The 10707-nt window shown below is 48.5% G+C and overlaps 1 protein-coding gene across 7 annotated transcripts in view; it reads right to left on the bottom strand.

The window, feature by feature from the left end:
- The window catches only part of SLC39A14 (solute carrier family 39 member 14), a 55760-nt gene extending 45053 nt beyond the window's left edge, over positions 1-10707 (bottom strand). For 2 of the 7 annotated variants that reach the window (XM_017549701.2, XM_017549700.2), the window contains exon 1: positions 10552-10707. In XM_017549701.2, coding sequence (XP_017405190.1) covers positions 10552-10701 — 150 coding nt within the window. In that variant the 5' untranslated portion in view covers positions 10702-10707. Of the gene's footprint in view, positions 1-10232; positions 10394-10551 lie in introns of those variants that run through there. The other 5 variants (XM_017549703.2, XM_017549705.2, XM_037746115.1 and 2 more) reach the window with 5 other exon arrangements.

Below are 10707 nucleotides of genomic sequence, written 5' to 3'. Positions count from 1 at the left end.
TTTTTGAAATGGAGTCTTGCACTGTTGCCTGGGCTGGAGTGCAATGGCACAATCTCGGCTCACTGCAACCTCTGCCTCATGGGTTTAAGCAATTTTCCTGCCTCAGCCTCCCGAATAGCTGGGATTACAGGTGCCCGCCACCATGCCCAGCTAATTTTTGGTATTTTTTTTAGTATAGACAGGGTTTCACTATGTAGCCCAGTCTGGTCTCGAACTCCTGACCTCATGATCCACCTGCCTTGCTGTTATTATTCAATTTTAACCCATAGACTAAAATCTGGGCTGGGCGCAGTGGCTCACACCTGCAATCTTAGCACTTTGGGAGGCTGAGGCAGGCAGATCACATGAGGTCGGGAGTTCGAGACCAGCCTAACCAACATAAAGAAACCCCGTCTCTACTAAAAATACAAAATTAGCCAGGCATGGTGGGGCATGACCGTAGTCCCAGCTACTCGGGAGGCTGAGGCAGGAGACTCACTTGAACCCGGGAGGTGGAGGCTGTAGTGAGCCGATATCATGCCATTGGGCTCCATCCTGGGCAATAAGAACAAAACTCCTTCTCCAAAAAATAAAATTTAATTTAAAAAGTTAAAAAAAAATAAAATCTGATTATGAATAATCAAATGCATAAATAAATGGGAAAGCAGAGCCAGCTCTTGCTTACAAAAAATTCTAATAAATAAATGTAGAAGAGGAAAATAGAGAATCATTAGGCAAACATCACAATAATCATTACTGCAAGCAGGGTCCACAGATGGATGCTAAAATTCGGGGATGAAAGCCCAAGGAGAAACAGATTTGCATAGTCTCAAAGTATCTCCTGAAACTACAAAGGGAAAGAAGGATAACTTTCAGTTTATCCATTTTTTTTTGAGATGTAGTCTCATTCTGTCACCCAGGCCGCAGTGCAAGGGCTCAATCTCAGCTCACTTCAACCTCCGCCTCCTGGGTTCAAGCAATTCTCCTGTCTCAGCCTCCCAAGTAGCTGGGATTACAGGCACATGTCACCATGCCCGGCTAATTTTTGTATTTTTAGTAGACACAGGGTTTCACCATGTTGAGTAGGCTGGTCTTGAACTTCCGACCTCAGGTGATCTGCCCACCTTGGCCTCCCAAAATGCTGGGATTATAGGCGTGAGCCACGGTACCCAGCCCATTCAGTTTTTGTAAAAAACAACCACCACAAACAAACAAACAAAAAACGTTTTTTCAGTGTGGAAATCAAGCAGACACCAACCAAGTAATCCAGGTAAATATCACCAGTAAGAAAATACTCCGGGCTGGGTGTGGTGGCTCACGCCTATAATCCCAACACTTTGGGAGGCTGAGACTAGTGGACCCTCCTGAGGTTGGGAGTTCAAGACCAGCTGGCTAACACGGAGAAACTCCATCTCTACTAAAAATACAAAATTAGTTGGGCGTGGTGGTGCATGTCTGTAATCCCAGCTACTCAGGAGGATGATGCAGGAGAATCACTTGGACTTGGGAGGGAGAGCTTGTGGTGAGCGGAGATTTTGCCATTGCACTCCAGTCTAGTTAACAAGAGCAAAACTCCATCTCAAAAAAAAAAAAACAGAAAAGGAAATCCTCGGACATGGCACGGCTGGTGCAGTGACTCACACCTGTAATCTCAATACTTTGGGAGGCTGAGGTGGGAGAATCGCTTGAACCCAGGAGGTGCAAGTTGTAGTGAGCCAAGATCACACCACTGCCCTCCAGCCTGGGCACAGAGTGAGACCCTGTCTCAAAAAAACAAAACAAAATAAAACAAAAAACCTGTGTCATGATCGATACCATGAAAGGATGCAACACCACTTTATGTTCCAACATTCTAACAAGAAAAGAGGGAGAGGCTGCCACAGATTGCATCTGACTAGGGCCAAATAACTAAACGCGGTGTGGGATCCCAGATCAGATCCTGGAAACAGCCAAAGGACACTGGTGAAAACATTGGTGACATTTAAATAAGACCTGCAGTTTAGTTAACAGTGTTATGCCAGTGTTGATTTCCTGCTCCTAACTGTGTAATTATAATCTGGGGTGAGGAATATAAAGGAATTCTGCTATATTTTTACAACTCTTCTGTACCTCTAAAATTAGTTCAAAATAAAAGTACAAAATAAAAGGAAATGGTTAAGCAAACTAAGATACAGCCATAAGACAGACCAAATGCTTAGGGAGAATTTTTTTTTTTTTGAGATGGAGTCTTGCTCTGTCACCCAGGCTGGAGTGCAGTGGCACGATCTCAGCTAACTGCAACCTCCGACTCCCGTCTTCAAGAGATTCTCCTGCCTCAGCCTCCTGAGAAGCTGGGATTACCAGTGCCCACCACTGTTCCCAGCTAATTTTTGTATTTTCAGTAGAAACTGGATTTCACCATCTTGGCCAGGTTGGTCTCAAACTCCTAATCTCATGATCCACCCACCTGGCCTAGGGAGAAATTTTGATGTCAAGATAAGATGGGAGTAGACAGCCAATATCTCCCCCCACCGAAAAAAAAACAACTATAAGGAACTATGCCAATACGTAAGCAGACTGCAGCAGGATTATCGACTCCCCCTGTCCCAAATACTTTTTGCACTTTACAATATGCAAGCATCACTTTTGACCATCAGAAGAAAATACAGTTGACAAAAATACCAAACAATGGTTTAGAGGAATTCTGTGTCACATAGCTAATCACATCCATTAGAGTTTCTGGGAGAGACTTTTAAGGGCTATGTTCAGGCTGGAAGTGGGGTTGCTCCATGCTTCTGACGGCTAAGGAAGGAGGCAGGAGGCTGGAGGAAGTGCGCTGGTGAGGGAATGAAGTCGCTCCAGATAGGAGCAGGCCAAGCTGGGCGCGTGCCTGTAATCCCAGTACTCTGGGAGGCCGAGGGAGGAATGTGACTTGAGGTCAGGACTTCGAGACCAGCCCGGCCAACAGGTGAACCCTTGTGTCTACTAAAATCACAAAAATTAGCCAGGTGTGGTGGCCTGTGCCTGGAGTCCCAGCGACCTGGGAGACTGAGGGGGGAGAATCACTTGAGCTCAGGAGAGGGAGGTTGCAGTCAGCTAAGATCGCACCACTCCACTCCAGCCTGGGTGACAGAATGAGACCCTGTCTCACTCCGGAAAAAGAAAAAGAGCACGCTGACAGGCTGCACCCCAAGACAGAGGGCTGCTGGTACAGAACAGTTAAGTCTTCCATGTGGAAACAGCTCCATGTTAGAAGAGAACGCTTGTACCTTAGACCACCAAGCCATTCAAGACTCCTGGACCCAGCCTACATTTCCAGCCGCCTCACTTGCTGCTCCCTCTTATCAGCCACACCATCCCACCATTCACACACCTCTCCCTACCAGGACCCTGCTCTCTCCCCTTCCTTCCTAGCTTTCAAGATGTGGCTCAGTCCCTCCCCAGGAAGCCTTCTCTGCCGGCTCCTGCCTTTGCTCCTCTGGCCTCATCAAGTACTTCTCCTCTGTTCTACTCACTGCAGCTTCAGGAAGGCCACAGCCTGCATCTGACTTTCCACATGTGCACAGCTCCTCACACATTTCACAAGCATCTCAGGAATGGAGATGGTACTTAGCAGCTCTCTTAGCTGACCGCCACAGGACTGATCACAGCCCCCAGGTCACCAGTCCCTCCCTGCAGCCAACAGCCCCTTACCAGGTGGCCGACCTCCCCCAACTCCCCACCCCACCACCTGCTGTCACCATTGCCGGTTCCAGTGCCAAGAGCCAGCTTTATGCGGTTCTATTTATTTAAATGGTTATGATTTATTTACATAACAACTGAAGGCTAGGCATCGAGGCTCACGCTTTTAATCCCAGCACTTTGGGAGGCCAAAGCTGGTAGATCACTTGAGGTCAGGAGTTTGAGACCAGTGTGGCCAACATGGAGAAACCCCATCTCTACTAAAAATACAAAAAATTAGCTGGGCGTGGTGGTGCGTGCCTGTAATTCCAGCCACTTGACAGGCTGAGGCAGGAGAATTGCTTGAACTTGGGAGGTAGAGTGAGCTGAGATTACACCACTGTACTCCAGCCTGGGTGACAGAGAGAGACTGTCTCAGGAAAAACAAAAAGGAAAAAACAAAAAAACCATAAAAAAATAAATGCAGGCCGGGCAAGCTGGCTCATGCCTGTATTTCCAGCCGAGATGGGTGGGTCACCTGAGGTCGGGAGTTTGAGACCAGCCTGACCAACATGGTGAAACCCTGTCTCTACTAAATCCAAAAAATGAGCTGGGCGTGCTGGTGGGAGCCTGTAATCCAGCTACTTGGAAGGCTGAGGAAGGAGAATCGCTTGAACCCGGGAGTGGAGGTTGTAGTGAGCCAAGATTGCGCCACTGCACTCCAGCCTGGGCAACCAGAATGAACACTCTGTCTTACATAAATAAATAAATAAATTAATTAAATAAATGCAGAGGCAGGAGAGTCGCTTGAACCTGGGAGGCAGAGGTTGCGGAAGCGGAGATGGCACCATCGCACTCCAGCCGGGGCAACAGAGTGAAACTGTCTCAAAAAAATAAATAAAATAAAAATAAATGCAAAGAAAAATGTTTGATTTCTTAGAAAAGTAAATCAAGTGATCTAGAACAGCAATTTTGAAATGACTGTCTTTATGACACCTGGGGTCCCTGAGGTAAAAGGCTATTTTTATTCTAATATTCAGACATTAAAAGCTTTTCACTCTCACTTTTCAGAAGCTACATGAAATGTGATATGTGCTTGTGTCATCTTGAGTTTTTGAGAAATTTCTATGGTAGAAGTTTAGGGTATAATATATATGTGTTCTCAGGTTAGCCCAATTTGTTCTCACAACCTTTAACTGACTTCTTAACAGCAAATTTAAGTTATGCCTATTATAATCTGTTCTCTCATTATCATCCAATAAAATAATTATTTTAAAATCCTGAACTTTCTAAAAATATAAAAGCAAGGCCATTCTTTTGACTATTTTGGAAAATAGTTATTTTTCATGAAACATTTTTTATGCTAACATGTAATAGCCTTACTTTTGCTTTATAAGTGAATAAATAACTATTTTTAAATTTCTCAGTTTGGATGCTGAGGCAGAAGGATCACTTGAAGCCAGGAGTTCAAGACTAGATTTGGCAACATAGTGAGGCCATGTCTCAGAAAAAAAGTTTTCTCAGTTTTAATTTTTAGTACACTATACAGATAGCCACATATACAAAAGGCAATGTAAGGGGTCCTAGGATCAAAAAGTTTGAGAATTACTAATCTAGAAAGACTGGTTGCAAATGGGAAAATAAAACGCTGAAATTAAACTAAGTATGTTTTACAAATATCTCGTCTTTGCTTTCTTTTTTTATTTAATGAAAGTGAATTAATAGATGTGTGAGGTATTTAACCTTTTACCCAGGGACCGCACTTCACAGATGTATTCTGCAGTCATAAGTGGGGACAGGGTGATATGTGTGTTGGTTAAAAAAGATGGTTCCCCCATACTATGGAATACTACACAGCTATGACAGCGTGCTAAAGGCATTCTATGTGCTGATATGGAAAAGATCTTAACAAAGTTGCTAGGTGAAAAAAGCAAGGTGCTGAATGTTTAAAACGCTACCTTGGAGCATTTATTGAAAAGCTGGGGGAAGATAAGGTTTTGTTGCTTTTTTACCGTTTTGATTTTTCAACCATGTGAATATGGAGCCCAGTAGAAAATTAAAAAAAAAACTTTTTCTTTTTTTTGAGACGGACTCTCACTCGGGAGGCTAGAGTGCAATGGCACGATCTTGGCTCACTGCAACCTCCACCTCTTGGGTTCCAGCGATTCTCCTGCCTCAGCCTCCCAAGTAGCTGGGATTACAGGCGCACATCACCACGTTAGGCTAATTTTTTTTTTTTGTATCTTTAGTAGAGATGTGGTTTCACCATGTTAGCCAGGCTAGTCTCAAACTTCTAACCCTGTGATCCACCCGCCTCAGCCTCCCAAAGGGAAAAAAAATTTAATAAAGGAAATCAGAAATTACAGGTAATACATTTAGGTATGATTTTTACATATAAACAATTTCTAAGTCTAAATAAGGGATCTAAAGACTCAAAGAAAAGGCCTTGGTGCTAAATCAAAGTTTTGGTGAATAAAAATACATACATGTTTTAAAGATAAATGATTTAAGACATGCAGTTTTTTTTTTTTAAGATTCCCAACTTTTGGCCGGGCGCGGGTGGCTCACGCCTGTAATCCCAGCACTTTGGGAGGCCGAGGCAGGCAGATCACGAGGTCAAGAGATGGAGACCATCCTGGCCAATATGGTGAAACCTCGTCTCTGCTAAAAATAAAAAAGTTAGCTGGGCATGGTGGCGCATGCCTGTAGTCCCAGCTACTCAGGAGGCTGAGGCAGGAGAATTGCTTGAACCCGGGAGGCGGAGGTTGCAGTGAGCCGAGATAGTGCCACCGCACTCCAGCCTGGCGCCTGGTGACAGAGTGAGACTCTGTCTCAAAAAAAATATAAAAAAAATAAAAATAAAAATTAAAAAAAAGATTCCAAACTTTTATCTGATTTTTAATTAACTACTAATACTGAGCGCCCTGCCTGAGAGAGTCATCAGGAACTCAGAGGTAATAAAGGTAGGACAGTCACCTTCTCACTCCACCAAGTCCCAGGATTCTCCAGGGCCTGCCCCTACAGGGAGGTTGGGACACCTAACAGCAGCCAGATCTCCAGTTGCCAAGGTGGGGAATTTGGTTTCCCATGGCTGGGCACTCTGGGCTCCCTTGGGCAGGGCAATTCTGTGGCTTGCCTGGCCTCTTCTTGTGCAGGTCAGAGGTTCCCAGCTTCTGCAACTCTGCCTCTGCCGGGCCCAAATGGGGGCCCCCTCTGAGAGGCTTAATGCGCAAATGGGACAAGACAGTGGGGCTTCGTGACCCTGTGTCCCAGGGTCTGCCCTCCTGTCCCCTAGGTGGGCATGAGGCCCTTGGCTGGTGGCAGTCGAGGGGACGGACTCTGGACTCCTTATCTCCTGGCTTTCCACCAACGCGCCAGCCTCGAGGTCAGAGAAGTCCCACTACAGACATCCTGTGAGTCCCAGCTGGGCTAAGCAGCAGGCCCCTTCCCCGCTCACTCCCCAGCCTCCCATGTCTCCAGGGAATCTGAAAAGAGAGACTCATCCAGGAGAAATTAACACCCCCTCTCTCAATAATCACAGGGACAAATGGTCCCTTCCTCTTCTAGTTTTCTTTTTTTTTTTTGAGGCAGAGTATAGCTCTTGTTGACCAGGCTAGAGTGCAATGGTGCCATCTTGGCTCACTGCAACCTCCACCTCCCAGGTTCAAGCAATTCTCCTGCCTCAGCCTCCCAAGTAGCTGGGATTACAGGCATGCACCACCATGCCCAACTAATTTTGTATCTTTAGTAGAGACGGGGTTTCTCCATGTTGGTCAAGTTGGTCTCAAACACCCATCCTCAGGTGATCCACCAGCCTCAGCCTCCCAAAGTGCTGGGATTATAGGCATGAGCCACCGCACCCGGCCCTTCTGTTTCCAAGCAAAGCCTGGAGGCGTCAACAATTTCATAATCACATTTAGGATCAAAAATAGAACCCTTCTTTGGTCTTCTCCATCAAGTCTCTTGGCCACTGGCAACCACGTGATTCAGGAACGCCAATTTACCTACCTGGATCCAATTTCTTTCAATGTAAAATAAAGGGATGGGACTCCAAGATCACCAAAGCCAGAACATACAATGGTTCTGGGGCTCAACAACAAGGCTGAGCGTTACCTTCGCCAGGTCAGGTGGCAGCAGGCTATTATTCTGGCACAGTAGGGAGAGGGAAGTCCTGGTTCCCAGGCACACACAATCTATCCACAGCACTGCTGTGTAAACCCCACGATTCTGCAAATACTGGACATGCATTGAGGTTCCTCTTGGAATAGTGCAGGGTGTGAGCAGGTAAGGAAGGAGGAGGAAGGGAAGCAGGGTTTAAAAACAGAACCAGTCCAGTGAGTGATACGTATCCTACACACACGCACACACAACGGTGCCCACACACAAGCACACACGTACCATGCAGGCACACACTGGCTTGTTACTCCTTCCCGGCTACCATCAGCCCAGAGAAGGGGCATTTCTTCTCTGAAGAAATCAGAGTAGCTCCCAGAACTAAAGGTGGAAAAAAATTTCTTTTCAGTAAGATTGCCCAGTTGATCTGTGGGACAACCCCTGGCAGGCCATGGAAAAGCTGCCTTCCCAGAAGGGCAGGAAAATTACCTCCATTTTGCCAAGGAAGAGATGAATCAACCCTATGTCCGGCCTCACACCATTCCTACAACCCAACCCAACTATCAGCCTCTGGGACCCCTAAATAACCCACTCCACCCCACAAAAATGATGACGATGAGAATGATGACAAGCCCTCTACTATGTTCCAGGCAAAATCACGACATCCCGCAAGCCAGTGAGAACACAGGTTAACAAATTTCTCACTGCTGGAGAGTGACGGGGCCAGGACTTGAACAGAGACCCACCTATCTCAAAAGCTTTGAATTCCTCCGCCACGGGCAGAACCGTGTCTAGGGGGGTGCTGGCTCTCTGAACTGAATTGTGCAGAGAGCACAGAGGCCTCTCTTGTGTTGCTATCTTGCTCTTCATCTGTGGATGCTGTTTCTCCCCAAGAGTCTGCACTGGAAGGGTGGTGGCCAGGCCGTCTGCATGCACCCATCACTGCAGAACCCAGAGACCAGGCACTGTATACCTACGTGCTAAGTGTCCCAGAGCCCATAATATATATATATATATATATTTTCTTGAGACGGAGTCTCGCTCTGTCACCAGGCTGCAGTGCAGTGGCGCAGTCTCGGTTCACTGTAACCTCCATCTTCCGGGTTCAAGCGATTCTCCTGCCTCAGCCTCCCGAATAGCTGGGATTACACCGCCCCCCAGCTAATTTTTGCATTTTTAATAGAGATAGGGTTTCACCACGGATGGGTTCGATCTCCTGACCTTGTGATCCGCCCACCTCAGCCTCCCAAAGTGCTGGGATTACAGGCATGAGCCACCTTGCCCAGTCGAGCCCACAGTTCTTACTCTGGTCTAAATGAAAAGGCTGATGATGCAGCTGCCCCCGCTGAAAGTCCTCAGGTCTGCGGGTTCCTCCAGCCTCTGCACTGGCTGGCCCGCTGTCAGTCAACACCTGGATCTTAACTCCCCCTTAGCACTGCCCTCTCTCAAGGCCCCAGAGGCCAGATGAGTAACAAATGATAAATTAAGCAAGAACTTGCTTTTGGCCTGGCCCTTTGGGAAGAGACAGTATGCAGAGGATTGCCCTCCACTCTCTGATGCCCTATAGTCTTACCCGCAAACCAACCCTAGGAAGAGGACCACCAGCCTATCTCCTGGCTACCACACAGGTGATGGGAAACTCATCTCTCTGAGCCTCCACCAGGAAAAGGAACATGTGGCTTTTCATCCCAGTTGCTAAGTTAGGATTCTGGACATCCCTTCTCTTGCTTTACCAAGCATGCAAGTTCCTCTCCATATTTAGGGCTTGTGTTACAAGAGGTAAGGATTACAGAATTATATATACTGTGGATGAGACCTAGTTTGACCATAGTACCCTCCCAAGGTCAGAGGGCAGGTTAGGAGCAGAGCAGGGAGAGAGGGCAGAGCTAACTCCCAGGCCACTCCTCCCCAGTAGGCACATCTGTGCCAATGGCCTGGGGCTCCTAGGAAAAGCCACTAACGACATAAACCCAAAGCAGGCTTGCTCCAGGAAGAAGGGTCACGTCAAAGCTGCTCCTACCTCCATGATTCCATTCAGGCCACAAGACAGCACTCAGCCACTGCCCAAATCGTGTCCGGAGTCCTCCGGTACAGCAGGGCCCTTTAACTGTTTAGAGAAGCCTCTCTTTGGAACCCAGGCCTAGGCATGCACCAGATCCTCAAAAGTGAACCCCTAGTCCAGAGCTGAAGAAATGTTCCCGGCTCAACTGGACCTCAGGATCAGAGATGAAACTGCTCGGATGGTGACATTTTGTCCCACCTCCTCATCCACCAAGAGGGGGCAGCCTGAACCCGACCACCAAAGTTGGTCACTAAAGACCAAAAATAGCCAGAAAGCCATCCTCGCGGGCAAGCCAGGTTGGGATTCGCTCAGCCAGAAGATTGGGGATGTGTATCTTCTTGGAGGAGGTGGACTGGCGGGGGCCGGGGGACGCAGCTCCTGGAAAGCAAAGTCCAGACCCCAGCGCCCCATGGAGCCGCCCCTCAGATTGGCTACCTACTGTCTGCGATCTGCGTCCTTGTCCGCGCGGGGGCTCTGGAAGCCCGACTCAGCCTTCGGCGCGGCGACCCACGCTCTGGGCACCCTTCTGCGGCTCTCGCATCCCGCGCCCTCCAGGCGGACGGGCCGCGCCTTGACCTCTCCCCTCGCCATCGCGGCACCGCGGCCAGGTGCAGCCTCCACCCGGGGGTCCCGGCGTGCGCGGGTGGTGCCGGGTCCTCGGCGCAGCGCTGTCCCCGCCCCCACCCGGTGCCCCAGCCTGGAGCGCGCGGCTCCTCCGCCGCTGCCCATCCCGCGGTCCCTCGCGTCCCCGCCCTCACCTGGGGTTCGGAGGCAGCCCCAGCCCTGCGCAGCCTCACCGCAAGGCCCCGGCGGCCGGCAGCGGCTGGAAGAGCAGCTCTGCTCGTTCGTTCGTGCAGACACCCGCGCCGACCCCGCTCGCTGCGTCCGGGCCCCGACTCTGCGCGCATGCCCGA

This window comes from Cebus imitator, unplaced genomic scaffold (assembly GCF_001604975.1).
Source record: "Cebus imitator isolate Cc_AM_T3 unplaced genomic scaffold, Cebus_imitator-1.0 Scaffold221, whole genome shotgun sequence".
Taxonomy (NCBI): Eukaryota; Metazoa; Chordata; class Mammalia; order Primates; family Cebidae; genus Cebus; species Cebus imitator.
The sequence above is the reverse complement of the archived record's forward strand: the minus strand, read 5'-3'. Positions and strand labels throughout refer to the sequence as shown.